The sequence below is a fragment of the Muscardinus avellanarius genome (assembly GCF_963383645.1).
Source record: "Muscardinus avellanarius genome assembly, chromosome: 6".
In the NCBI taxonomy this organism is placed as follows: domain Eukaryota; kingdom Metazoa; phylum Chordata; class Mammalia; order Rodentia; family Gliridae; genus Muscardinus; species Muscardinus avellanarius.
This window is the reverse complement of record NC_137791.1, coordinates 140,049,116-140,072,604: the sequence shown is the minus strand read 5'-3', so window position 1 is coordinate 140,072,604 and position 23,489 is coordinate 140,049,116. Positions and strand designations below refer to the sequence as shown.

At 52.2% G+C, this 23,489-nt stretch overlaps 1 protein-coding gene across 1 annotated transcript in view; it reads left to right on the top strand.

Moving 5' to 3' along the window:
- The window catches only part of PDE6B (phosphodiesterase 6B), a gene marked incomplete at both ends in the record, with an annotated part of 42,502 nt that overhangs the window by 10,394 nt on the left and 8,619 nt on the right, over positions 1-23,489 (top strand). The window contains 9 exons of the mRNA XM_080697028.1: positions 3,321-3,473; positions 4,455-4,544; positions 18,714-18,854; positions 18,943-19,017; positions 20,470-20,534; positions 21,286-21,352; positions 21,544-21,591; positions 22,390-22,539; positions 22,740-22,883. Coding sequence (XP_080553154.1) covers positions 3,321-3,473; positions 4,455-4,544; positions 18,714-18,854; positions 18,943-19,017; positions 20,470-20,534; positions 21,286-21,352; positions 21,544-21,591; positions 22,390-22,539; positions 22,740-22,883 — 933 coding nt within the window. The remainder of the gene's footprint in view (positions 1-3,320; positions 3,474-4,454; positions 4,545-18,713; positions 18,855-18,942; positions 19,018-20,469; positions 20,535-21,285; positions 21,353-21,543; positions 21,592-22,389; positions 22,540-22,739; positions 22,884-23,489) is intronic.

Below are 23,489 nucleotides of genomic sequence, written 5' to 3'. Positions count from 1 at the left end.
TTTTTTGTTTATTTGTTTTGTTTTGTTTTGTTTTGTTTTACAGTACTGGGGATGGAACCCAGGGGCATTCTACCTCTGAGCTACACCGCCAGCCCTATTTTTTAGTCTTTATTTTGAAAGAGGGTCTCACTGAGTTGCAAAGGGCCTCACTGAGTAGCTGAGGCTGGCTACAAACTGTGATTCTCTGGTCTCAGCCTGCCAAATACTGGGATTACAAGTGTACACCACCACCCCTGGCTTCACAGCTTTCATTTTCAAATAAAAAGCTCCTTTCTTTTAATTTGGCATTGCGGTGGGGGGGAGTACGTGCACATGAGGGGGGGGGAGAGAAAGAGAGAGAGAGAGAGAGAGAGAGAGAGAGAGAGAGGAAGAGGAAGAGGGAAAGGGAGAGGGGAGAGAGAGAAAGAGGGAGAGAGATCTGGGAGAGATAACATTGATAAGATTTTTTGTCAGGTATGGCAGGATCTGCCGAGTATCCACCCCTCAGATCCTGGCTGTGTCCAAAAGTTAAACTGAACATGTGAATAAGAGGAAAGCACCTGGCATGGAGCCTTGTAAGGGATGGATACCAGAGGAATAGTGAGCGGGGGCGCTCGAGTGAACAAGGAGTAGGCCTGGATCTGAAGACACCAGGAGCCAGGGACTCACAGCACCTGGCATCTTTCTCTTGGTCTGAATGCTTTACCCTTCAAGATTAGAGGCTGCCTTTTTCTCTTTTTTTTTTTTTTTTTTTTTTTTTTTTTTTTTTTTTGGTGGTACTGGGGGTGGAACCCAGGGGCTTTCTACCTCCAGGCTATACTCCCAGACCTATTTTATACTTTATTTGGAAACAGGGTCTCACTAAGTAGCTGAGGCTGGCTTCAAACCTGTGTGAACCTGCTGTCTCAGCCTCCCAAGTGCGGGGATTACAAGTGTGTGCCACCAGGCCTGGATTCCTTTTTCTTCCTTTAAGGAACAGCTAAAATTCTTTCAAGTATTTTTACTTACATAGAAAATATGTCCAAGTAGCAAATTTTAGCCTTTCTGTATCTCTTGCCTAGTCCCCTTGGGAGCTTCCTGTGGGTGGCTGGGGGCTTCCCTTCCGGCTAGATGAGGTGGTCATGGGGAGGGAGAGGAGTCTCAGAGGAAGAGTTGCAGGAGCCTCATGGCCGTCTGTCGACTTGGCCGCATGTCAGCTCTAGGAAGGAGTCTGAGAGTGTGTACAGCGCCCGGTGTTGTCTCCCGTGGTCCTCAGTGCGGTATGCTGTCAGGGATGTGGAAGGCTGTCCCATATAGCTGGCCAGAGTCGCCAGGGGAAAGCTGCCTTGGCATGCCTTTGCTAATTGTTCACATACCCGTGCAAATGACCAAAGAAGCCCCAAGTAAGAGTGCCCAGACTTAAATCAAGCATGCAGGTGAGCCATTCAGGGCACTCTGGCTAGGGCTGTGTCAACACAGAGGGCCTGATAGAAAAGACAGAAGTACTGGGGACTAGTGCTAGGAACCCGGGGGTGCTGGCATGGGCTAGGGAGGTCCTGGGGCTGGTGGGGCTGAGGTGGGTGGCACAGGCAAGGACAGAGGCCATCACCACAGAGACTAACTACAGGACCCCGGCCCGCAGAGCTGGTTGAACCCAGGTGGCTGCGGAGGAGACCCAAGGGGTGGCCATGAAGGCAGGGCCAGGACTGGCAAGACAAGACGGGAGGGAGACAGTGCCAGATGAAGGGCGGTGAGGGCAAAATGTAAACAGGGCCCTGTCCTGGTGGTGTCCCAGGATGGGGAGGGCTGTGGACGAGAGAGAAGGCCATCATGTGAGGCTCCTGGTGAGGGAGGGGCTGGCCCTGGAACTGCTCCATGACCGTCTCTGCAAATTACAGTTCAGAAGGTGTGATGATGGGTTGAAGTGTGGATCTGGGAGCAAATAGGTAGGGAAAAGGAGAGAGAGAGAGAGGACATGAGGTTGGTGTTCACCGGATATGGCAAGCGGTGTGTGTATCCTGAGGTCAAGCCGTGAGGATCCATGAGGCTCCCGTTTTGCTTTTCCTAGCATTTTCCTAAGCCTGGGTTCGTTTCTTTTTATTTTTTATTTTATTTTGATGGTAGGGGAGCACGTCTCTCTCTTTGTAGTTGGTGCTCTTTCAGCCAATCAGAAGCCCTATTACAGTCTTAGCCAGGAGAGGTTTCAGTGTCCTCTGCCCAGGACGTTGGTGCTGGTCTCAGTGATGCTGCCTCTGGGTGGGCCAGTCAGCTCCCCCTGCCCAGGCTTCACGTGCTGACTCCCTTCAGCGTTAGCCCCACGTGGCTGCCTGTGGAACTGCATCTCTAAGACCAAAGTGGCTGGGAAGGAAGGCTGGCACAAGGGCTGCTTCCCTCTGGAGAACTTGGGCAACTCTGGCCCATCGGGCTCCACTAACTCTCTGATGGCCAAACTGTGGCCCGGCCGACTGCGCTGCGTGGATGGCCGCACAGACCCCAGGCCTGCTCGGTATGGCAGAGCCACAGAGAAGGCATGGGCAGTCATGAGGGCTGCAGGCCGCGGTCCTGAGTCCTCTGTATCCCTCCTCATGCCTGCCATGCCATGACCAAGGATGCAGACACTTGACCAAGGGTGGGAGGGGCATGGGAAAATCCAGACCCCAGCAAGGCCAAGGCCAGAGCCATCTACCTTGGTCACCATGCCAGAGCCTCACATAAACAAAACCAGAGCCAAGTAAAGGGTGAGTCCGGCAACGTTAGGACCCATCGTCCAAGGCCACCTGGGTTTGCCCAGCTCCCCTCGGTATATCAGGCCCGTTCCTTGTGAAGGCAGTGCCCAAGGCCAGGGGCGGGAGACGTGCTACACATCTCAGGGGTGTGCAAGGGGGTCTTCCTGGGGTCAGAGGTGAACAAAGCTCTCACGTTGAGCAAAGAGTGTCACATGGTGGGCAGTGGCCCATGGAGCAGACCGCTGGGGCAGAGGGGCTGGTGGACAGGACCCAGGTACAGGGACCCTCAGCCCAGCTCCCCCGCCTGCTTGTCCTGGTGAGAACCCCCAGACAAGCCATTGATTAAGTGAGGCTCGTCCCTCCCTTGACCACTGATTACCTTCCAGGGAAGAGCGGGTGGGGGGCCTGGGGCTGAAGGGGAAGGAAAAAGCCACTTGGACGAAGGGTCTGCAGCCCACAGGCCTGCCACCCACGGAGCCAACCGGCCTGTGAGGTATGGAAGACCTGAGTCTGCAGGGTGGGGAGGATCCAGGGCCGGGGTCCAGAAGGGGTGATCCAGGTAAAGCCCCAAAGACAGTGTCTCAAGGCCTGAGGCAGGGCCATCAGAGCTCAGTGACCTCTCCCTTCTCACCACAGAATTCCCACTTCAGCTCCTTCGCCGATGAGCTCACCGACTACGTGACCAGGAACATCCTGGCCATGCCCATCATGAACGGCAAAGACGTGGTGGCGGTGATCATGGCTGTGAACAAGCTTAACGGCCCGTGCTTCACAAGTGAAGATGAGGATGTGAGTGTCTGGGAGTCGTCGACGGCCACGTTTGTCCCGCGGTCTGTGTCCGCACCTCCCTGCTGTGCTCCTGCACATCTGTGTGGCAGGGCCTTCCTCTGCACGCCCTCTGTGAGCCATGTGTGAGCTGTGTGTGTGTGTGAGCTGCGTCCCTTTCCATGTCCACATGTCCCTCTGCACACCCGTGTGTGAGAGCCGTGTTCCTCTGTGAATCTATGTGTGTGTGTGTATACACACATGTATGTGTAACTGTGTCCCTCTGTGTTCATGTATGAGCCATGTTCCTCCTGTACATTGTGTGTGTGCCAGCCACATCTCTGGGTGCAACTGTATTAAGCCATGTCCCTCTGTGCACTCTGTGTGAGCTGTGTTCCTACACATCTGTGTGTATTGGTGAGCCATGTCTCTGTGTGCAACCGTGAACCATGTCCCTTCTGCGTACCCATGTGCAAATATGCCTTTGTGTGAGCTGTGTCCCTCTGTACATCTGTGTGTGAGAACCATGTCCCTTCTTTTTAAATTTTTTTGTGGTACTGGGGGTGGAACCCAGGGGCTTTCTACCTCTGGGTTACACTCCCAGACCTATTTTATACTTTATTTGGAAACAGGGTCTCACTAAGTTGCTAAGAGCCTCACTAAGTAGCCAAGGCTGGCTTTGAACCTGTGCGATCCTCCTGTCTCAGCCTCCCAAGCACAGGGATTACAAGTGTGCACCACCATGCCTGGTTCGAGCCTTGTCCCTTCTGTGTCCTTGTGTCTGAACCATGACCCTTCTGTGCGCCCATGTGTATGCCATGTGCCTGCACCACACACCAGGGCTTGTGTGAGAGCCCACCCCCAGTGTGCTGAGCACAACTTCCCAGCATGTCTGTGCACACATGGCGTGCCATCCAGCAGCCCAGCTGCACATTTCTTCTGTGACTATGCACCAGGCTCATCTGGGATCTGGAACTGACTTCTGCCTCACAATGGCTGTTTTAGGTCTTCACCAAGTACCTGAATTTCGCCACCTTAAACCTGAAAATTTATCACTTGAGTTACCTTCACAACTGTGAGACGCGCCGAGGCCAGGTATGTGCACAGCTGGAACGAATGTCCCACCCCCAGCCTCCTGGGCACTGAGCTGCCACCTGCCGAACGGCCAGGAAGGCCATGGTTCCCTCTGCACACTGGGCAGGACTGTGGCAGGCAGGTCCCAGTGCCCCTGCCTGCCTGCCTGTGCTCACCCGGGCAGGGGTTTGCCACTTGCTCACCTGAGGTGCTGGTACAAAGGCAGGGCCCACCGCTTGCTGATGTGCTTCCCCTTGGGAGGAGACTTATAGAGCAGCTGGGGTGCAGGGGTTCTCCTGGCTGAGAGCCTGCAGTCTGGCCTTGGCTGGAATCTGCCTTCTCTGTGTGTGAGGGATGCATAGGTGTACAACAGGGTCTATGTGCCCTGTGCAGGAAAGGGGCCTAGCGGGGCTTCCCAGGCAAGTGGTCCTATAGCAGGAGCCCTGAATAAATACTAGGCGGTCAGTGGGAGGGGCCGTGGCTGAGAAAGCTGCCCCCAAGGTGGCCTTGGCACATATATGGTAACAGCCACTTTGTTCCGTCCTTTCTTGTTCTGCTGCAATGTGCCAGGCGTACCTGCCGTATACCTCTTAAAAATGAACCATCTGAGCATCTAGGAAGGGGACCGTGGGGCTCCCCTTGACGCAAGGGCAGTGGTCGGGGACTCCTCAGCCTCTCTGAGGGCCTGAAGCTGTCCAGGAAGGGAAACCTGTGATAAAACGCTCCACTAGGGACGCCCAAGCCTAGCCCCAGAGCCTGCCTCCGGTCCTACCGACCAGCCAGCCCCATGCCGGGGCTGCCGCCCAGGAAGGGACAAGGCCCAGCCTCCCGGTGTGGCCCTGCAGGGAGGACACAGGGCCATAACACTCAGGGAGGGAAGAGTGTACCAGGCCTGCAGCAGAAGGAATCAGAGCCATGGCCAGCCAGACCACAAGGTGGGGACTGGGGTAATGAAGTGGTCAGCAGGGCTCAGGGTCAGTCGGAAGGCCAAGAAGCTGCCAAAACACAGCACACAGGGCTGCCCAAGGGAGGGTACTCATGGCAGGAAGCCCAGGGACCCATTCAAGACCTGAGAGAAAAAGGTACAGCTTGCCACAGGTAGAGCCCTGGGCACTGGCCCAGAAAGTGGACACTGGGCCTGGAGAGCCAGGAGTGGACAGCTCTTCACCTCATCTACCTTCACCACACTGCAAGAAATGAGACTGTAGCCCACTCCCAGAGCCCTCGAAGACCCCCACCTTCTGCAGGGCACTAGAGGCCCCTGCTCTACCCCACACATCACAGCACCAATGTACCCCTCAGGGCAGACCACACACCACTCACACCCCACAATACACACATACAGAAGCCATGCACACTCTCACCACACACTGCGGCACACCACACGGGACACATTCAGGATACGCTTGTCAGGCATGAGCACACACTGGTGACATGCGTGTACACGCTCACAGCAGTCAGGCAACACCTCCCACTCACACCTGCACACAGCACGCTCCTGCAGAGGCCCTGGCCCTCCCTGCTCTCTGCCCTGGGCTGCCTTGCTCTTCCCCCAGGAAGCCAGGAGCCACCTGCAGCTGCCCCTACCTGGGGCGTGCTTGGCTCACAGCTTCTCTTCCTTCTTCTTACGGTCTGCTGGGTCTGTCTTTAGTCCAATGAAAGCCATTCCCCTCATGACTCCTCATCCTCACACCAGACCCAGCTTACACAAACCCCGCCACTTCTCAAACCTCTGAATGGCATTACCCACCCTGCTCCACTCTGTTTTCTCCAGGTCCCAGAGATGTGCGGGCACAACTCTGGAGCATGCTCGTGGCCCTAGGAAGCGCCTACCCTGCTACCAGCCATCCCCAGCCTGGCTCTTACAGCCACTGAGCTGTTTTCTTATCCTGGCATTTCATACAGATTTTCCATGTGACTTAATTAGCTTACTAAACAGTTTCGGATTTATAGAAACAGTTGAGTGGACAGTGGGAAATGTTTACTTGGGCTCACGCCTGCTTCTGCTCAGCACCTTCAGTTAATGCAGTGTTTATTGTGATTAATAAACCAGGACTGACGCATGTAACCCCCAAAGTCCTCTTTCTACTAGTCTCCTTGGTGTTCACCCCTTGCCCCTTCTTGATCCAACCCCTGACTCAGAATCCACCAACCCTGAGTCTCTGTCTCCTTCGCTCCTCTTGGTGAGTCTCGGATTCAGCTTGACTCTGATGACAGTTTTAAGAAACGTTGGCTAGGTGTATTTATGACATCCCTCTGCTGAGAGGTTTCTGATGTTTTCTCGAATCAGATTGGTTCTGGGGCCTGGGGAAGAAAGGTCACAGAGGCCACAGCCATTTCCATCTGCCACCGGCTCCTGTACCTCTCAGGGTCTGGGCAAGGTCTGGGATTTGCATTCCCTAGCTTTCTGGCACTGCAGATACTGCAGGCTCTCTGGTATGTTTTCTCCACGTCCCTAGAACCAGTCCCCTTACTAGAAAGTGGCGTTAGAAGCCGAAATCTGGTGCTGGGTGTGCTCTGTGCTGCCGGGAGTCTTCTAGACCCTCTCAGCTGACATAGGTGTGTGTTCTCACCTGTGTGGACACGCATTTCTGAGTATTCCTACATGTGGCCATCTGTACCCATATTAAGTTAAATGTGTTCTTGCTGGGCTCTCCAGCCCCAACCCATTGCTGCGGGGTCATGCTGGCCTCTCTTCTTGGCAATGTGTAAATTCTCTCCCAACAGACAAACATCTGCCTTCCAATAGCCACCACCCATTTACTTAATTATTTATAGTTTAGTGTCAAAATCTTCAACCTGTACTACTACAGAAAACACCTCTATCAAGTAGAACACAGTGACTACATACAGCTTTCTTTGCCTTCAGTCTTTGTGGGGGGGGGGCGCTCTGGGGATGGAACCCAGGGGCATTCTACCTCCAAGCTACATCCCAGCCCTATTTTTTATTCTCTATTTTGAAACAGGGTCTCGCTGAGTTGCAAAGGGCCTCACTAAGTAGCTGAGGCTGTCTGCGAGCTGCCATCTCCTGTGTCAGCCTCCTGAAGGCTGAATGCTGGGATCACAAGCGTGCGCCCCCAGGCCCGGCTTCCTTCAGTCTTATAGATGCCAATCATTTCCACATTAGTTACATGGTTAGGTTTTCTTGTCATGGTTTGCATTCTTTCTTGGAGACCCCAACCTACTAAACTATTTTTTTAGCATACATTAAAATTCACTTTTTGGGCCGGGCATGGTGGCACACACTTGTAATCCTCGCGCTTGGGAGGCAGAGACAGGAGGATCACGCTGGTTCGAAGCCAGCCACGCTGGCTTAAGAGACCCTGTTTCAAAAATATAAAATAGGTCTGGGAGTGTAGCCCAGAGGTACAAGGGCTTTCAGGAACCCCAGTACCACCAAAAAATAAAAACATAAAAATAAAATTCACTTTTTGTAGTATAAAGTTTTATAGATCTTAACAAATGCATAATGACATATATTCACCATCACAGTCTCATAAAGAATAAGTTCATGCCCTAAAAATCCTCACCCTCATGCCCACTCTTTATGCCCCGCCCCGCCGCCCCCGGCCTCCACTGGCCTTGCCGCCTCTGCAGTCCTGCTCCCAGAGGCCACACAGCGGGACCACCACCCTCTAGGCCTTGCACATGGGCCCCTTCCTCGGCATACCACTAAGGTCCCTCTGCGTGTTTCTGTGAGTGGACTACTCATTTCCTTTTAAGGCTTAGAAACACTCCATTGTCTGGATTTACTGTAGCTTATCCCTTCAGCCCGCGGAGACATCCTGGTTGCTTCCACTCTGGGCAACGGCAAGCAGAGCTGCTGTGAGCATCCATGAGCAGGTTTTTGTGTGGATACAAGTTTCCAGCTCAGCTGGGTAAATACCAAGCAGGTGATTGCTGGATATGTGGTGGGAATAGGCTTAACTTTGCAAGAAACTACCAACAAGTGGCTGTTGTATTTGCATTCCCGCCAGAAACAAGTGAGGTTCTGTTGCTCCATGTTCTCACCAGCATGTGGTGCTTCAGACTTTAGCAGGTCTCAGGTGTGAGCAGCATCTCCTGTTTTGTTTTGGTTTTGGTACTAGAGACTGGCCCAAGGGGTGTTTGACCTCTGGGCTATACTCCAAACCTATTTCTTATTGTTTATTTTTAAACGGGGCCTCAGTCAGTTGCTGAGGCTGGCCTCGAACCATTATCTTCCTGTCTCGCCTCCCAAGTACTAGGACTACAGGTATACACCACCACAGCCGGCAACTCCCCAGTGACAGGTGATGTGGAGCACCTTCCCACATGCCTGTTTGTCAAACACATATCTCATCCATCAATGAGTTATCTGCTCAGATATGTCCTCCTTTCTTTAAATTGGATTGTTCACTTTTATAGCTTAGTTCTAGGGTCTTTTGTATATTTTGACACAAGTCCTTTGCATATATTTTTCTCCCAGTGTGTGGCCTATAATTTTCCTGTCTTAATAGTATACTTAGCAAAACAGACATTTTAAATTTTAATAAAGTGCAGCTCTGTGTTTTTCCTTCATGGACTGTACTTTGCGCTGCACCTATAAACACTCATTACAAAACTCAGGTCGCCAAGCTCCCTCCTGGTGGTCACCCGGACTTTTACAGTTCTGTGTTCTCTGCCTGAGTCTGTGTTTCACTTTGTGAACAACAGAAAGTCTGGGTGTGGCTTTGCTTTTTGCACGTGGATGCCCTGTTGTCCCAGTTTTCAGACACTTGTGAGAAGATTAGAGTTGCTCCACCCTTTTGCCTTAATCCTCACCCAGGATCGGCTGTCTGCACCTGTGGGTCTGCTCTGGGCTCCGTCCTGTTCCACTGTGGGTGTGCCCGACTTTTACCGACACCTGTCCTGATCACTGTTCTTCACAGTGGGTCTTGGGGTGGGCGGCGGTCCTCTAACTTTATTCTTTTGCTTTAGTATTGTGTTGGCTGTCGTGGGTCTTTTCCTCTCCAAATAAAATTTAGAATCAGTTTGCCAATAGTCACACAATTACCTTATTTTGTGATTTGGATTGTATTAAATCCAAGTTGGAAAGGATTACTATCTTAAAGATAATGAGTCTTCCAATCCATAAGTGGAGTATCTTTCCATTGAGTTAGATCTTGGATTTCTTTCGCCAGAGTTTTAAAGTTTTGGCAAGCAGGTCCTATACGTATTTCATCATATTTGTGCCTGTTTCATTTCTTGGTGGCAATGTCAATGCATCGTGTTATTAATATCATACTCTAGTTGCCCGCTGCTGGTGTGACCGAGGCGCATTAATCTGCACCCATGACCTTGCCATGCTCACTTATTAGTTCCAAGCCTTTTTCACTGATTCCGATATTTTCATGTAGCTAATAATGTCAGCTGCAAAGGACAGCTTTACTGCTTCCTTCCCAGTCCGTATGTACTGCATCTCCTTTTCCTGTCTTCGTGCGCCGGCTGGGATTTCAAATATAATGTTGAATGTGGGTGATGAGACACATCACTCCCTCCTTCCGAGTCTCTGGGGAGAGCCCTCAGTTCCTTATCTCCAAGTATGAGGTCAGCTATAGAGGTTTTGCAGAATTTTAACTAAAGAAGTTCGCTCAGTTGTTAGTTTCTAAGAGTTTTTATTCTGAATGAGTGTGTTGGATTTTGTAAAATAATTTTTCTGCATTAATTGATAAGATCATGTGGTTTCTTTTCTCTAATCTATTGACATGATGGATTACTTTAATGGATTTTTAAATGCTGAATCAGCCTTGCATACCTGGAATCCAGGTCACTTGGTCATGGGATATAAATCTTTGCATACATTGTTAGATGTTTTGACAATGTTTTAAGGTTTTTTTTGTTTGTGTTTGTGTTTTTTGGTGATACTGGGGTTCCTTGAAACCCTTCTACCTCCGGGCTACACTCCCAGACCTATTTTATATTTATTTGGAAACAGGGTCTCTTAAACCAGCATGGCTGGCTTCAAACCTGCATGATCCTCCTGTCTCCGCCTCCCAAGCGTGAGGATTACAGGCGTGCACCCCCACGCCCGGCTTGTTAAGGTTTTTAGCATGAGACATACTGTTCTGCGGGTTTTCATTCTCCGATGTCTTTATCTGGTTTTACTATTAGGACAATGCTGGCCTCTTTGAATTCATTCTGGGATACAGAGGAAAAGCAAACTCAGTTTCTCCTGTACATTCACAGCATACTGCACGACCCCAGATCGGTGGAGGCTTGTCCACACACACCAAGCAAGCTCTCAGGCCTGCATTGAACACCAGTGAGGTGTCCTCTAATCCAATTCAATTCTGACACTGCCTGCCTGGAGGGAGAGTCATATTCCACAAGTTGAGGGCTCAGCCCCACAAGACTGTTCCCTTCTGATGCCAATCACAAGCCCCGGGCTGTCTTACCTGTGCTTGTGACCAACAGGCTATAAATCAGAATACTAATCAGGTGTATTTGTATTTTCTTTTGCTATAACAAAATTCCTGAGGCTGGATACTTGATAAAGAAAGGAGGTTTACTTCACAGGTTCAGAGGTTCCAGGGCATGGTGCTGGCTTCTGCTAGACTCTGGTGAGGGCCTCATGGCAGATGGCATCACAGGGAGGGGAGTGTGTGTGAAGAGGGCTCAGTGACCAGACAGGAAACCAGAGAGCAGGGAGGGACCAGCTTGCTCCTCTGACAACCCACCAGGGGAGCTACCTCCCTCTGCAAGACCAGGATCCACCCCTTCCGAGGGCAGCACTCAATTCAGTAATCCCCTTGCACTAACCCACCTCTTAAAGGATTCACCACCTCTTAATACCACCACCCTGGAGACCAAGCTTCAAATGAATCTCTGAGGGACACAACCAAACCACAGCACTGATTTCCCACAGCACCCTCTGCAATCCAAACTAATTTGCTGGAGTAGCTCACAGAACTCACAGAGAGACTTACGTTTACAAGGCTATTAAAAAAAAAAATCACAAACCACCGGGCGTGGTGGCATACGCTTGTAATCCCAGTACTTGGGAGGCTGAGACAGGAGGATCACAGATTCGAAGCCAGCCCCAGCTACTTAGTGAGGCCCTCCACAACTTAGTGAGACCCTGTTTCAAAATAAAGAATAAAAATAGAGCTGGAGGTGTAGTTTGAAGATAGAATGCCCCTGGGTTCAATCCCCAGCACCACACACACAAAAAGAAGCAGGAGGAGGAGGAGGAGGAGGAGGAGGAGGAGGAGGAGGAGGAGGAGGAAGAGGAGGAGGAGGGGAGATGCTCAGGGTAAATATGGGAGAAGGGAAGGGCTAGCTTGGCGCTCAGTTATCTGGAAGCTCCCAAACCCTGCCCCTTTGGGCCTTGTGAGGCTACATTACATGCATATGCAGCCTTGACGATTGGTGACCAGCTCAACCTAAGCCCCTCTCTCCTTTCTGGAGATCTAGGGCTAGGGCTGAAAGTTTCAACCCTTTAACCAACAGGCTGAGTCCCTACAGCCAGCTCCTGTCCCAGACCATCCAGGAACTACAGGCATGGTCAGCTCATTAGCACACAAAAGGCACATAACTTTGGGGAGTCTGAGGGTTTGGGGAGTTGTTGCCAGGAAACTCACACCAGGAATGATGAAGCAAATACATGTTGTTGTTGTTGTTGTTGTTGTTGTTGTTGTTGTTTTTAATTAGACGCTTTATTTATTTTATTTATTTATTTATTTATTTATTTATTGGTGGTACTGGAGGTGGAACCCAGAGGCTTTCTACCTCCGGGCTATACTCCCAGAACTTTTTTTAAATTTTATTTTATTTGGAAACAGGGTCTCACTAAGTTGCTGAAAGCTTCACTAAGTAGCTAAGGCTGGCTTCGAACCCGTGTGATCCTCCTGTCTCAGCCTCCCAAGCGCAGGGATTACAAGCGTGCCCACCACGCCCGGCAAATACATGTTTTAAGATAGCACTTAGGTTTCTATTTTCTGGAAAAGATTGTAGTGAATTGGCATAATTTCTTCCTTAAACATTTGATAGAATTCACCAGTGAAACTTTCAATGACTGGAACTTTCTTTTTAAGATTATTGATTACTCTTCTAATTTCTTTAACATTCATAACCCTATTCAGATTATTCCCTCTTTAAGTGAGTTTTAGTAGTTTATGTCTTAGAAGGACTGAGATACTGCATGGAAGTTAACAGATTTAGGCCCAGAGTTGTCACGAGGCAGCTGTGTTTTTAGCCATGGGAATACACACTGAGACATGTATTGCTACGCGATTCCATGCTGCATGAACATCACAGGTGTGCTTACACAAACTACGATGGTTACCGCAATGTCTGGCAACCTGACCTTTGAGACCATCACCTCATGCATCCTGTCGTGGACTGATGTGTCATGCTGCACGTGACTGCATCTCTTATTTTCTTTCTTATGCTTACTTTAAGCATAAGCTGGTCTTTTTCTAGTTTTCTAATTTAGATGATTAGGGATCTTCTTTCCTAACATGCATTGAAGGCTACACATCTCCCTAAGCACTGCTTTCACTGCATCACAGACCTTTGGATAAGGTGTATCTTCATTTTCATCTAGTTCAAAATTGTTTTAAACTCCTCTTGAGGTCCTGGTCCATGTATCGTCATCATCATCAACAACAACATTGTACTGGGGATTGAACCCAGGGACCTTGTACTTCTGAAATAGACGCCTCCCCCAGCCCTTTTTACTGTTTATTTTGAAACAGAGTCTTGCCAAGTTGCTGAGGCTGTTCTCCAACCTGTGATCCTCCTGTCACAGCCTCCCAGGTACTAGGATTATTGGCATGGCCCACCATGTCTAACTCTATGTATTACTTAATCCATAGTTTAATCTGTTTTGAAATTTTCCAAATATCTTTCTGTATTGATCTACTTTAATTCCACTATGGTGAGTCAGGTGTGGTGGTGCACATCTGTAATCCCAGTACTTGGGAGGCTGAGACAGGAGAATCCAGGTTCACAGCCAGCCTCAGATACTTAGTGAGGCCCTTTGCAACTCAGTGAGACCCTGTTTCAAAATAAATAATAAAAAATAGTGCTGGAGCATAGCTTGGAGGTAGAATGCCCCTAGGTTCCAACCCCAGTACTACAAAAAAAAAATTCCACTATGGTGTGAAAATATTTTTATTATTTTTACTCTTCTAAATTGGTTAGGGTATGTTTTGTGGTCCAAAATGCACTCTATCTTGATGACTGAGGACAGTGCTGCCAGGGGGTGCAGTAGGCTCAGGTGTCAATTATATTCAGCTGATTAGCAATCAACTGTTCAGCAGTCTCTTGCTGACTCTCTTCCATCTGAATCTGCCCTTTCTGACTGAAGAGTGCTAGAGTCACATGATACCTTGAACCTCCCATCTTTGTTCAATGGTGTGGTGCTCCGAGGCTAGGTGCATACACATTAAGGACGTCTCTGTCTTTTTGGAGAAATTATCCCTTTGTCATTACATGATGCTCCTCTTCATCCCTGATAATCTTCCATGTTCAGACATCTGCTCTTTCTGAAATTAATGCAGTTATTATGTGAGAAGGTTCATGTTCCTCCACCCCCTTGTTTTTAAACTGTCTTTATACTTAAAGTGTGTGTCTTGTAGACAGCATACTATTGGGTCTTGGTTGGCATCCACTCTGAAAGTCTGTTTTCAAGTAGTATATTTAAACTGTTCACATTTAAAGTGACTCTTGACATTTTAATTAACAACTACACGTGCCTGGCTATTTTCCATGTGCTGCACTTACTTTTATCTTCCTCTCTGTTTCTACCTTCTCTGGCTTTGAGCATTTTGCACTATTTCCTTGTTCTCTCCTTTTTTTTTTTTTTTTTGTGGTACTGGGGTTCCTGTAAGCCCTTCTATGTCCGGGCTACACTCCCAGACCTATTTTTATATTTTTATTTGGAAACAGGGTCTCTTAAGCCAGCGAGCTGGCTCCAAACCAGAGCGATCCTCCTGTCTCCGCCTCCCAAGTGTGGGGATTACAAGCGTGCACCACCACGCCCGGCTGTTCTCTCCTCTTTTAGCTGAGTTAGTGCACTGTTACTAGAGTTTGGCAAAGGTGAGGCTGTGGGGGCCACAACACACCAGGCCCCGCTGCTCACCCCAAAAGAACAATGAAAAACGAGTGGTGACACAGGAAGGGATTTATCCTCAGTGCAGGTGCCCTGGGAAAAACAGAGGTCCAGGGATGGAAGGTCTGTTCTGAGGCGCTGACAACACTCTGGGGCTACTTGGGAAAGGAGCGAAGGCGCAAGCTGAAAGGTTTGCAGAGCTGGTGATCTGAGCCAGGCTGTGGTCTCTAAGCCACCCCAGGACTGATCCTGCAAAGTCTTGCTGGCACCAAGAAGTTGCTGCTAGCCGGGCGTGGTGGCGCACGCTTGGAATCCCAGCATTTGGGAGGCTGAGACAGGAGGATCGCAGGTTCACAGCCAGCCTCAGCTACTTAGTGAGATCCTGTTTCAAAATTAAAAAATAAAATAGCGCCAAGGTGGAGCTCAGAGGTGGAGTGGCCCTGGATTCAACCCTCAGTATCACTCACAAAAAACAAAACTACACAAGATGCAAAATGTGCCTCCCTATTTCTTCTGTTGCTCTTCCTGCCCTCTTGTCCTGGTGCGTCCTATCCCTTCCTAGGGTTCTCATCTCTCCCAGGTTAGTCATCTGCTTTCTGCAGAGCCTTTTTCCTAGCATCGTGTCACTTAAATCTCAGGCCTGATACTGTGAGCTCCGTGTCAGACTCGAGTGCAGCTGGGCTCGCTGGTCTTTCCAGGTGCTGCTCTCTCTTGCCCTCTCCAAGCCTTTCAGTGTCTTGTGAATGCAGGCTGCGGAGCCTGGCCTTTGACATGAGTCCTGTGGCTCCTGCGAGGATCTGGGCTGTGCAGGTGTTTGCTGAAGTTGATGGTATGTCGTGTGTTTGGTTGGCTGTCTGTCCTCCTGGCTCACTCTGCAGGAGGCTGCCATAACCAAGAACTGCAGACTGTGGCCCAGGCAGCATTCTGGAGATGGAAAGCCCAGAGTCAAGGTGCCGTCCCTCCAGTTCCAAGAGGACCTGCTTCCCGGTTCCTAGACACACACCCATCGTGTCCTCACATGACGGAGACCAATGGCTCCTTTTAGGACACTAACCTCATCATAGGCCTCGCCTGGCCCCATCACCTTCCAGAGCCCCCCCCCACCCCCATGGAGTTAGGGTCAGGGCTCACCAAGGATGGGGAAAGTTTAGTCTATCACATTTTTCCTGCTGTCTTTTTTCTTTGGGTTAGGGTTGTTTTTTGTTTTTAGTATTGGGTATGGAACCCAGGGCCTCAAGTGTGGTGGGCAAGCGCTAATTACTGAACCACACCATCAGTCCCCTCCTCCGTGGGCTTTGGGTTCCCCTGAGAACTTTTTCTGAAGCAGATCTGAACCTTGCTGCTCACCCACTGGGATCTGTTATTAAACCAAGCCTGTATGGGGTGGGGAGTACAACGCAGTCTTGTGTTGAATATGTTGCTGGTGTTTCCCAGCTGTGACCTTCACAGGTGTTTCTTGGACATTCTCCTCCCCTTGGGTGAGACAGGAAGGCTGTCAACTAACTGCCCTCCCTCCCACAGATGGGACAACATTACTGAAGAGGACACCTTGGGCATATTTCAAAATGGCTCACTTGCCCTCTGCCTGCCAGAACCAGGAGGGATTTTTCTTACATCATCACCTTGAGGGCGAGCTGAGCCTCCTGGAAGTAAAACCCACAGAAGTGTGGCCCCCAGGTGGTGTCCGAGCCCCTCGGCCTCCAGCGTGTCCACACAAGCACTGGCCCTGGGTGTCATGTGCGGGCTCCACTCCAGGTGGGCTGACCTCGCCTCAGCTGCAGCCACCTGCCTCTCAGATGGTGGCATGATCTCGGCTCTCTGATAAGTCCTTCTGGACTGTCAGTCTATATACTGATGACTTTCAAAGCAACTGCAAAGTTTCCCAAGGCTTGCCTGGGTGCTCACCCCCGTAGGATGACCCTAGAAAACTCACTGGGTTCCTGTGCGGTGGGCACTTCCAGCTGCTCCCCAAGGCTCCCTGTCTCTGCACAGAAGCACAGTATTGCTTTTGGGGAATAATTTGGCAGACGCAGCCCAGTAAGTACTCTCTGACTAGGCCCCAAAATACCATAAATGAAAGTGTCCTGTCCCAGCAGCCCCGCAGCCAGGCTGGAGGCACAGGTGAGGCTCAGGGGGCACCCCACCATCCATCCAGCCATCCTCACATCCAGGCTGGTCTCTGGCCTGGAGGGATGGCCAGCCCAGGCTACTCAGGTGGTATTCTGAGTGCCCCCCTCCCTGCCACCCACCTTTTCTCCCAGGCGAGGGGAGAGCTGCCAAGTCTCTAACCTAACTGCTCAAGGTCACGTCCACCCCACACACCCGGGAGACTCTATCTGGAGTGTCTGCCTACCCCACCCTCTGTTGCCCCACTCTGGCAGCTCTTGAGAGTGTTCCCTACTTGTCTCAGTGTCCCTTCCTTCCATGCCCCTGTAGTCCACCCCAGCTCCACAGCAAGAGCCACACTGTCCAACTCAGGTCTCCACCACAGCCCTTGTCCTGCCCCTCCTGGCTCCTCTATCGGAAGTTCTGTCCCCAGATAGCCCCACATCCGAAAGCAAGTTCCAGGGTGGGAACTGTTTGGTAGTTCTCTCGTCCCTAACCAGGCAGCAGGGGAATCACCAACACCTAGAACTGAGGTTGCTGGACAACACAGCCTCAGCGCCTCAGGCTGCAGGCCGTCTGGTGGGAGTTCTAAAGTGTGGACCTTCCGGGAAGGTCCTCACGTTCTAGCTAGCACTTCCAGAAGACCTGACTACTGGAAGCTCAAGCCCTACCTCATGACTGGTTCTGAAAAGCAGAGCCCGGCTCCTATGGGCTGCTTCCTCTTCCCTGCATGATGGACGAGCAGGTCCTGGAGAGTTGAGCCATCCTCCCGGTGCCCACCCTCCTGTGCACCCTGAGACATAGGATGGAGAAGGGCTGCTGGGCAGAGGGGCCCACTGCAGAGGAGGTGGGGCCAGGGCTGTGGGGAGGGCCTGCCCCCTGGAGGAGAGGCAGAAAGGACAGAGGGACACTGAGCCCTGGGAAGGAGGGCGCTGCTGAAAGGCAGTGCTAGGCATGCCTGCTCACCTCCAGAACAGCGCCAGCGGCAGGCGCAGCCCCCCCCACACACACACTGATGACAGAGAAGCAGGCTTGCTTTGAGCTCTGCACAGAGCCCCGCGCACGCCTTTCCCTGTGGACAGGCCATGTGTGCTTCTCCCACTCTGGACCAGAAGCCGGTGGGTTGGGCCTCACCCTCCAGTTGTCAGTCAACGACAGGAAGCTCATGCACCTTTCATGCCGGGGGGTTACTGGCAGCAGAGTGTGGCTGGCACAGATGTAGGAGGCCCCACTGGCCTGGAGGGCCAGGCACTAGCTGTGTGGTGTGGGAGGACTGGTCCCCTTCCCCCGCGCAGGAGGGTGTGGGGCTGAGTGCTGAGTCGCTGTGGGAGGAGAGGTGTGGTGTTGGCTGAGTGCAGGTGGGGACGTGTCAGCAGAGGGGACCACAGTCATCCCCATCTGTACCTCCTGGACAGTGGCGGGCAAGGCAGGGGAGGGAGCCAGAGGCCAAGTCGCCATGCTTGGGTGGAGCGCGTCCACAAATATCGCCCCCAGCCTGGCTTTGCTGAGCCACAGAAGGGTCCAGTGTTGGGAAGAGAGTGGGATCACACCCTCACACCTCAGCTTCCCACAGGAGCCTCTGGCCAGCTCTTTGGCCTTCACGCTCAGAGCACTTGGTTCCCGTTGTCTCTCCGTTCTCTCTCTGCATTTCCACTCATCTAACTCAAGCCCACTTCTAGAGGCTGAGTGGTGTGGACACGGTTAGAGCCTGGGCCTTGCCATCCTGGGGACTCCCAGGGCCCCTGTGGCTCAAGGAACAGATTGTCTTGTGCTAGACAAACCCCCAGCTTACCTCGTGGACTCTGCACTGAGCAGGTGTCCCCAAGGTGCTATGGCCAGAGGCCTGAGTGCTGTGTATACTGGGTGCTGTGGCAAGAGGCCTGAGTGCTGTGTGTACTGGGTGTGAGTGCTGTGTGTACTGGGTGCTGTGGCCAGAGGCCTGAGTGCTGTGTGTACTGGGTGCTGTGGCCACGGTGCTGCTGTGGCCAGATGGATGGGGCCGTAGGTCTACAGATGTGCCACCCCTCCAGGTGCTGCTCTGGTCGGCCAACAAGGTGTTTGAGGAGCTGACGGACATAGAGAGGCAGTTCCACAAGGCCTTCTACACGGTGCGGGCCTACCTGAACTGTGACCGTTACTCGGTGGGCCTCCTGGACATGACCAAGGAGAAGGTGAGGCTTCAGGCCCTCAGGGTCTCCTGCCTGGCCCAGCCCCACCCCTAGGTACCCTCCTCACAGTATTCTCTTCTCCTCCGCCCAGGAATTCTTTGACGTGTGGCCCGTGCTGATGGGAGAAGCCCAGCCATACTCTGGTCCACGCACCCCCGATGGCCGGGTAAGTGTAGTGGACACCTGCCCAGCCCACAGCTTGGCTTCCAGGCTCTGCCTCCAGGGGGAAGATGGAGGGTCAGACTGAGCAGGCCTGCGTGCCTATCTGCCACCTCCCCAACTGTAGCCTGCTGCTCCCAGGGTGGGGTAGCCTCACCAGCACTTCCTTCATAGAATCATATGTGTACACATGTGAGTGTGTGTGCTTATATGTGCTGCTGTGTGGTATGTAGACCTGTGTGGTACATGTGTAAATGAGTGTGTACACATGTGTATGTATGTATTGTGTGGTATGTTTGCACACACATGTGTATATATGTGTGTGGTATGTGTATATGGATGCAATGTTTGCATGTGTGGTGTGTGCATGCATGAATGTTATGCATGTTTACTGTGTGTATGGGTATATACACATGTGTGATGTTTGCAAGTGTGGTATATATGTACATGTGTGTGGTACATGTATAGCATATATATGGGTATGAACATGTGTGTGCATATGTAACTACATTTGTAATGCATATGTGGTATGTGCACATGCAAGTTTGTGTGCATGTGTGGTGTGTGTATACATATGTGTGGTGTGTGCACACATGTGGCATGTGCAGGTATATAGTGTGTATAGGTATGTGCACATGTGACATACTTGTGTGTGTCGTTTCTGCGTGCACATTGTGGTGCATGTACATGTTTTTGTGGTACAGGTATGGTGTGTGTGTGTGTGCATATGTAATGCATGTATACATTTTAAATATGTGTGTGGTATATACATATGTGTATTACCCATGTGCATGTGTGGGTACATGTGTGCATGTGTTGTGGTTTGTGCACATATGTGATATGTGTTCATGTATGTATGATATATTCACCTATGTGTAGTGCATGTGTGTATGTGAGTGTGTGGTATGTGCCTGAAAATGGGTGTGTATATGTATGGTGCATGTGTAAATATGTGCATCTTGCAGTGGGTGTATACATGTATAGTATGTGTGCATGTGTGTATATGTGCTGTGTGTTTATGCATTTGTTGTGTGCATGTGTATGGTATGTGTGCATATGTGGTGTGTGTGTATGCATATGTGCCCATGTGTGTGGAGTACGGGCCCAGTTGGTTGCAGGACTGAGTAGAAGAGAGAGAAGGTGGATCTAAGTCTGAGCGAACAATGTGAGTCCATCAGTATGGGTGGTGGTGTGTGTGTACACACAGTGCACATGTTCACAGCTGCATGTGTGGATGGTGCATATGTGCCACACACATACATAGTGGGTATGCCTGCTAATGTGTGCACATGTGTGTAATTACATGGTGTTGTGCGTGTGTGCATTGCTGTGAGCACGTGTGTGGTGTGTGTGGCTGCATGTTTATCTGGGCAGGGACACTGGCTCTCCTCCCCTCCTGGGAGGGGTCCCATTGACGAGTGGGGCCAGGACCCCCACACTGACATGTTCTACTCCTCAGGAAATCAACTTCTACAAAGTCATCGACTACATCCTCCACGGCAAGGAGGACATCAAGGTCATTCCGTAAGTGTGGGTGCACCAGTGGTGCCAGCTGGGGGGCTGCCCTCAATGCAGGTGGGCTCCAGGCTTCCTCAGGGCAGAGCCAGCAGAACCTGCTGGCCCGGTGGCAAGGGAAGTGGCCTCACTGTTCTAAAGGACAGTGAGGAGAGACGTGGGGTGCTGAGGAGGGAGGTGACCAGCCTCAGGCACCTGGACATCCAGCAAACACCGAGCGGGTGTCTGCCCTGGGTGAGCTGCCCAGGTAGCACCATCAGTAGCAGCTGAGGCCGGAGGCCAGCTTGGGGCTCTCTCGGTTTGACCAGTCCAGCCCTGGCAAGTGGAGACTTGAGATGGCCAGGCCAGTGTCTCACCCCCAAGGAAAGCCATAGGAGCTCAGGGGAGACTCCAGCTGAGGGGCCTAGAAAGGCCGCCATCCCCACCCCTATACTGTGTGGACAGTTGACCCACTGATCCCACAAGCCGATTGAGACCTCATCCCTGGCCCCAAACAAGCTTAGGATGAAGTCGCCAGGCCTGAATGTAACTCAGGCAGGCCTGCAGGACAGGTGACCCACGCAGTCCTGAAGCCATGGGGAGGGGCCCCTGCAGAGGGAGGGCCAGCACGGTGCCTGGGAGGAGCATCGTCCTGGGCCTCCGCCAACCTTCCAGCCCCAGCCCTACCTCCACCTGAGTTCAGAGGAGGGTAAAGGAAAGCCCCTGTGATCCCACATGTAACAACCCATTTGTCACACCTGACCCTCTGCTTCTCCCCCAGCACTCCCCCAGCCGATCACTGGGCCCTGGCCAGCGGCCTTCCAACCTACGTGGCAGAAAGTGGTTTTGTGAGTGCCATGCCCCTGGTCCTGGGGCTGCGCCTGCGGGGCCAGAGCACCCGCTGGCCCTCCCCCAACCTTCCCGCCCACCTGCACTTTGCTCTTTAGAAGTTAGTCTCTGGTGAGCGAGCTTGGGCTGGCCAGTGTCGGGGTGAGTGCCTCCAGCTACTCCAGTAAAACTGTTTCTGATCCTTTCCCAGATCTGTAACATCATGAACGCCTCCGCTGATGAAATGTTCAAGTTTCAGGTAGCCATCTACTTGCTGATAGAAATTGTGTGTTTTGCCTAAGAAGGAGGCATTTTGGTTCAGAAATGATAGGCTGAGTTAGTGTTTTCTTTTAAGAAATAGCCTCCATCTCGGGCTGATGAGCAGCATGTGTTCATGCACATGGGTCTATAGGAGGGCTGGGCTCAGGGCCAGGCGGGCTCCCTCAGGGGTTGCCTGCTTTATGGTTTCTTTACTCAGGGATACAGGGCCAGGTTGGGCTCCTTCCTGGGAAGTCACATGGTCTGGCAGGATGCAGACACCAGGCCTGAATGTAAGTCCAGCCTGCAGGACAGATGACCCACATGGAGTCCTGAAGCCATGGGCAGGGTCTCGCAGAGTGAGGGGCCCTGGCACGGTGCCATGAGACGAGCCTTGCCCCATACTTTGTCTCTAAGGACCTCCTGGAAGAGCTGGCCCACTGTCTAAATCCATTGTCCATGCCCAGAATCTGCAGGATAGGAGATAGTTTGGAGGAACTGCTGCAAAACAGAAATACGATGGCCCTTGTTGAACAGTTACTAAGAACTATAAGAGCAGGGCAGCAAGAAGCCCTTCTGAGAGTGGACTTCTGGGAGTGCAGCCCTCTCACGCCTATGAAGCCAGCTCTGGTGGGAAGCCTTCCTCCTCCAGGATGGAAAGACCATGAGGTCAAGTCCACAGGCAAGGGGCAGGGGGCGAGCAGACAGCTGGGGCGTGGCACCACAGCCCAAGGATAGGTCCCAGGGCAGCAAGCCCTGGCCAGAGCAGACCCCTCCCAGCCCTGCACACTCTCTGCAGGACGGGCCCCTGGACGACTCTGGGTGGGTCATCAAGAACGTGCTTTCTATGCCCATCGTCAACAAGAAGGAGGAAATCGTGGGGGTGGCCACATTCTACAACAGGAAAGACGGGAAGCCCTTTGATGAGCAGGATGAAGTTCTCATGGAGGTGAGCCATGAGGAACCTGCACAAGGCGGGTGCTGGTGAGGGGTGCTGCTCCCAGGCATCCAGCCCTGCCCCAGCACTAGGTCAGGGAGGATGAGGCGGGAAAGCTCACGGGGCCATCATGGGCACCCTGTGCAGAGGTGCTGCCGGTGCTGCGGAGCCTGGGAGCAGGGGAGGTGCTGACTCTGCCCCCTGCTTTCCAGTCTCTGACACAGTTCCTGGGCTGGTCGGTACTGAACACAGACACCTACGACAAGATGAACAAGCTGGAGAACCGCAAGGATATCGCCCAGGACATGGTTATGTACCACGTGCGCTGTGACAAGGACGAGATCCAGACCATCCTGGTACTGCGCCATGCACGCCACGGCCCTCTGCCAGGCAGGGGAGCCCAGGACACATCCTGGGCCTAACAGTGGGCCCAGGCTTGGCACCACATTGCCCAGCGAGGGCCCCCTGCCGGGCTCAGCTGGGAACAGGTGTGGTCAGCCCTCCCCAACTATCATGGCCGGTTTCATTCCTTATCCACATGGAGTGCCAAGAATAGCCTTGACACAGCAAAGGAGGTGTCCACACACTCACCACGTCGTGCCAGTCAGGGTGCCAGGTCCAGGCTTCCAGGGTGGGGCCACACTGAAACCGCCACACTCACATGTGGAGGCCACCCCGTCCCCTTGTGTTCACAGGGTGGGGGCCACGCCGGCCCCTCGTGTTCACGGGGTGGGGGCCACACCGGCCCCTCGTGTTCACAGGGTGGGGCCATGCCGTCCCCTCGTGTTCACGGGGTGGGGGCCACGACATTCCCTTGTATTCACAGGTGGGGGCCACGCCAGCCCCTTGTGTTCACGGGGTGGGCGCCACACCGGCCCCTCGTGTTCACAGGGTGGGCGCCACGCCGGCCCCTCGTGTTCATGGGGTGGGGGCCACGCCGTCCCCTCGTGTTCACAGGTAGA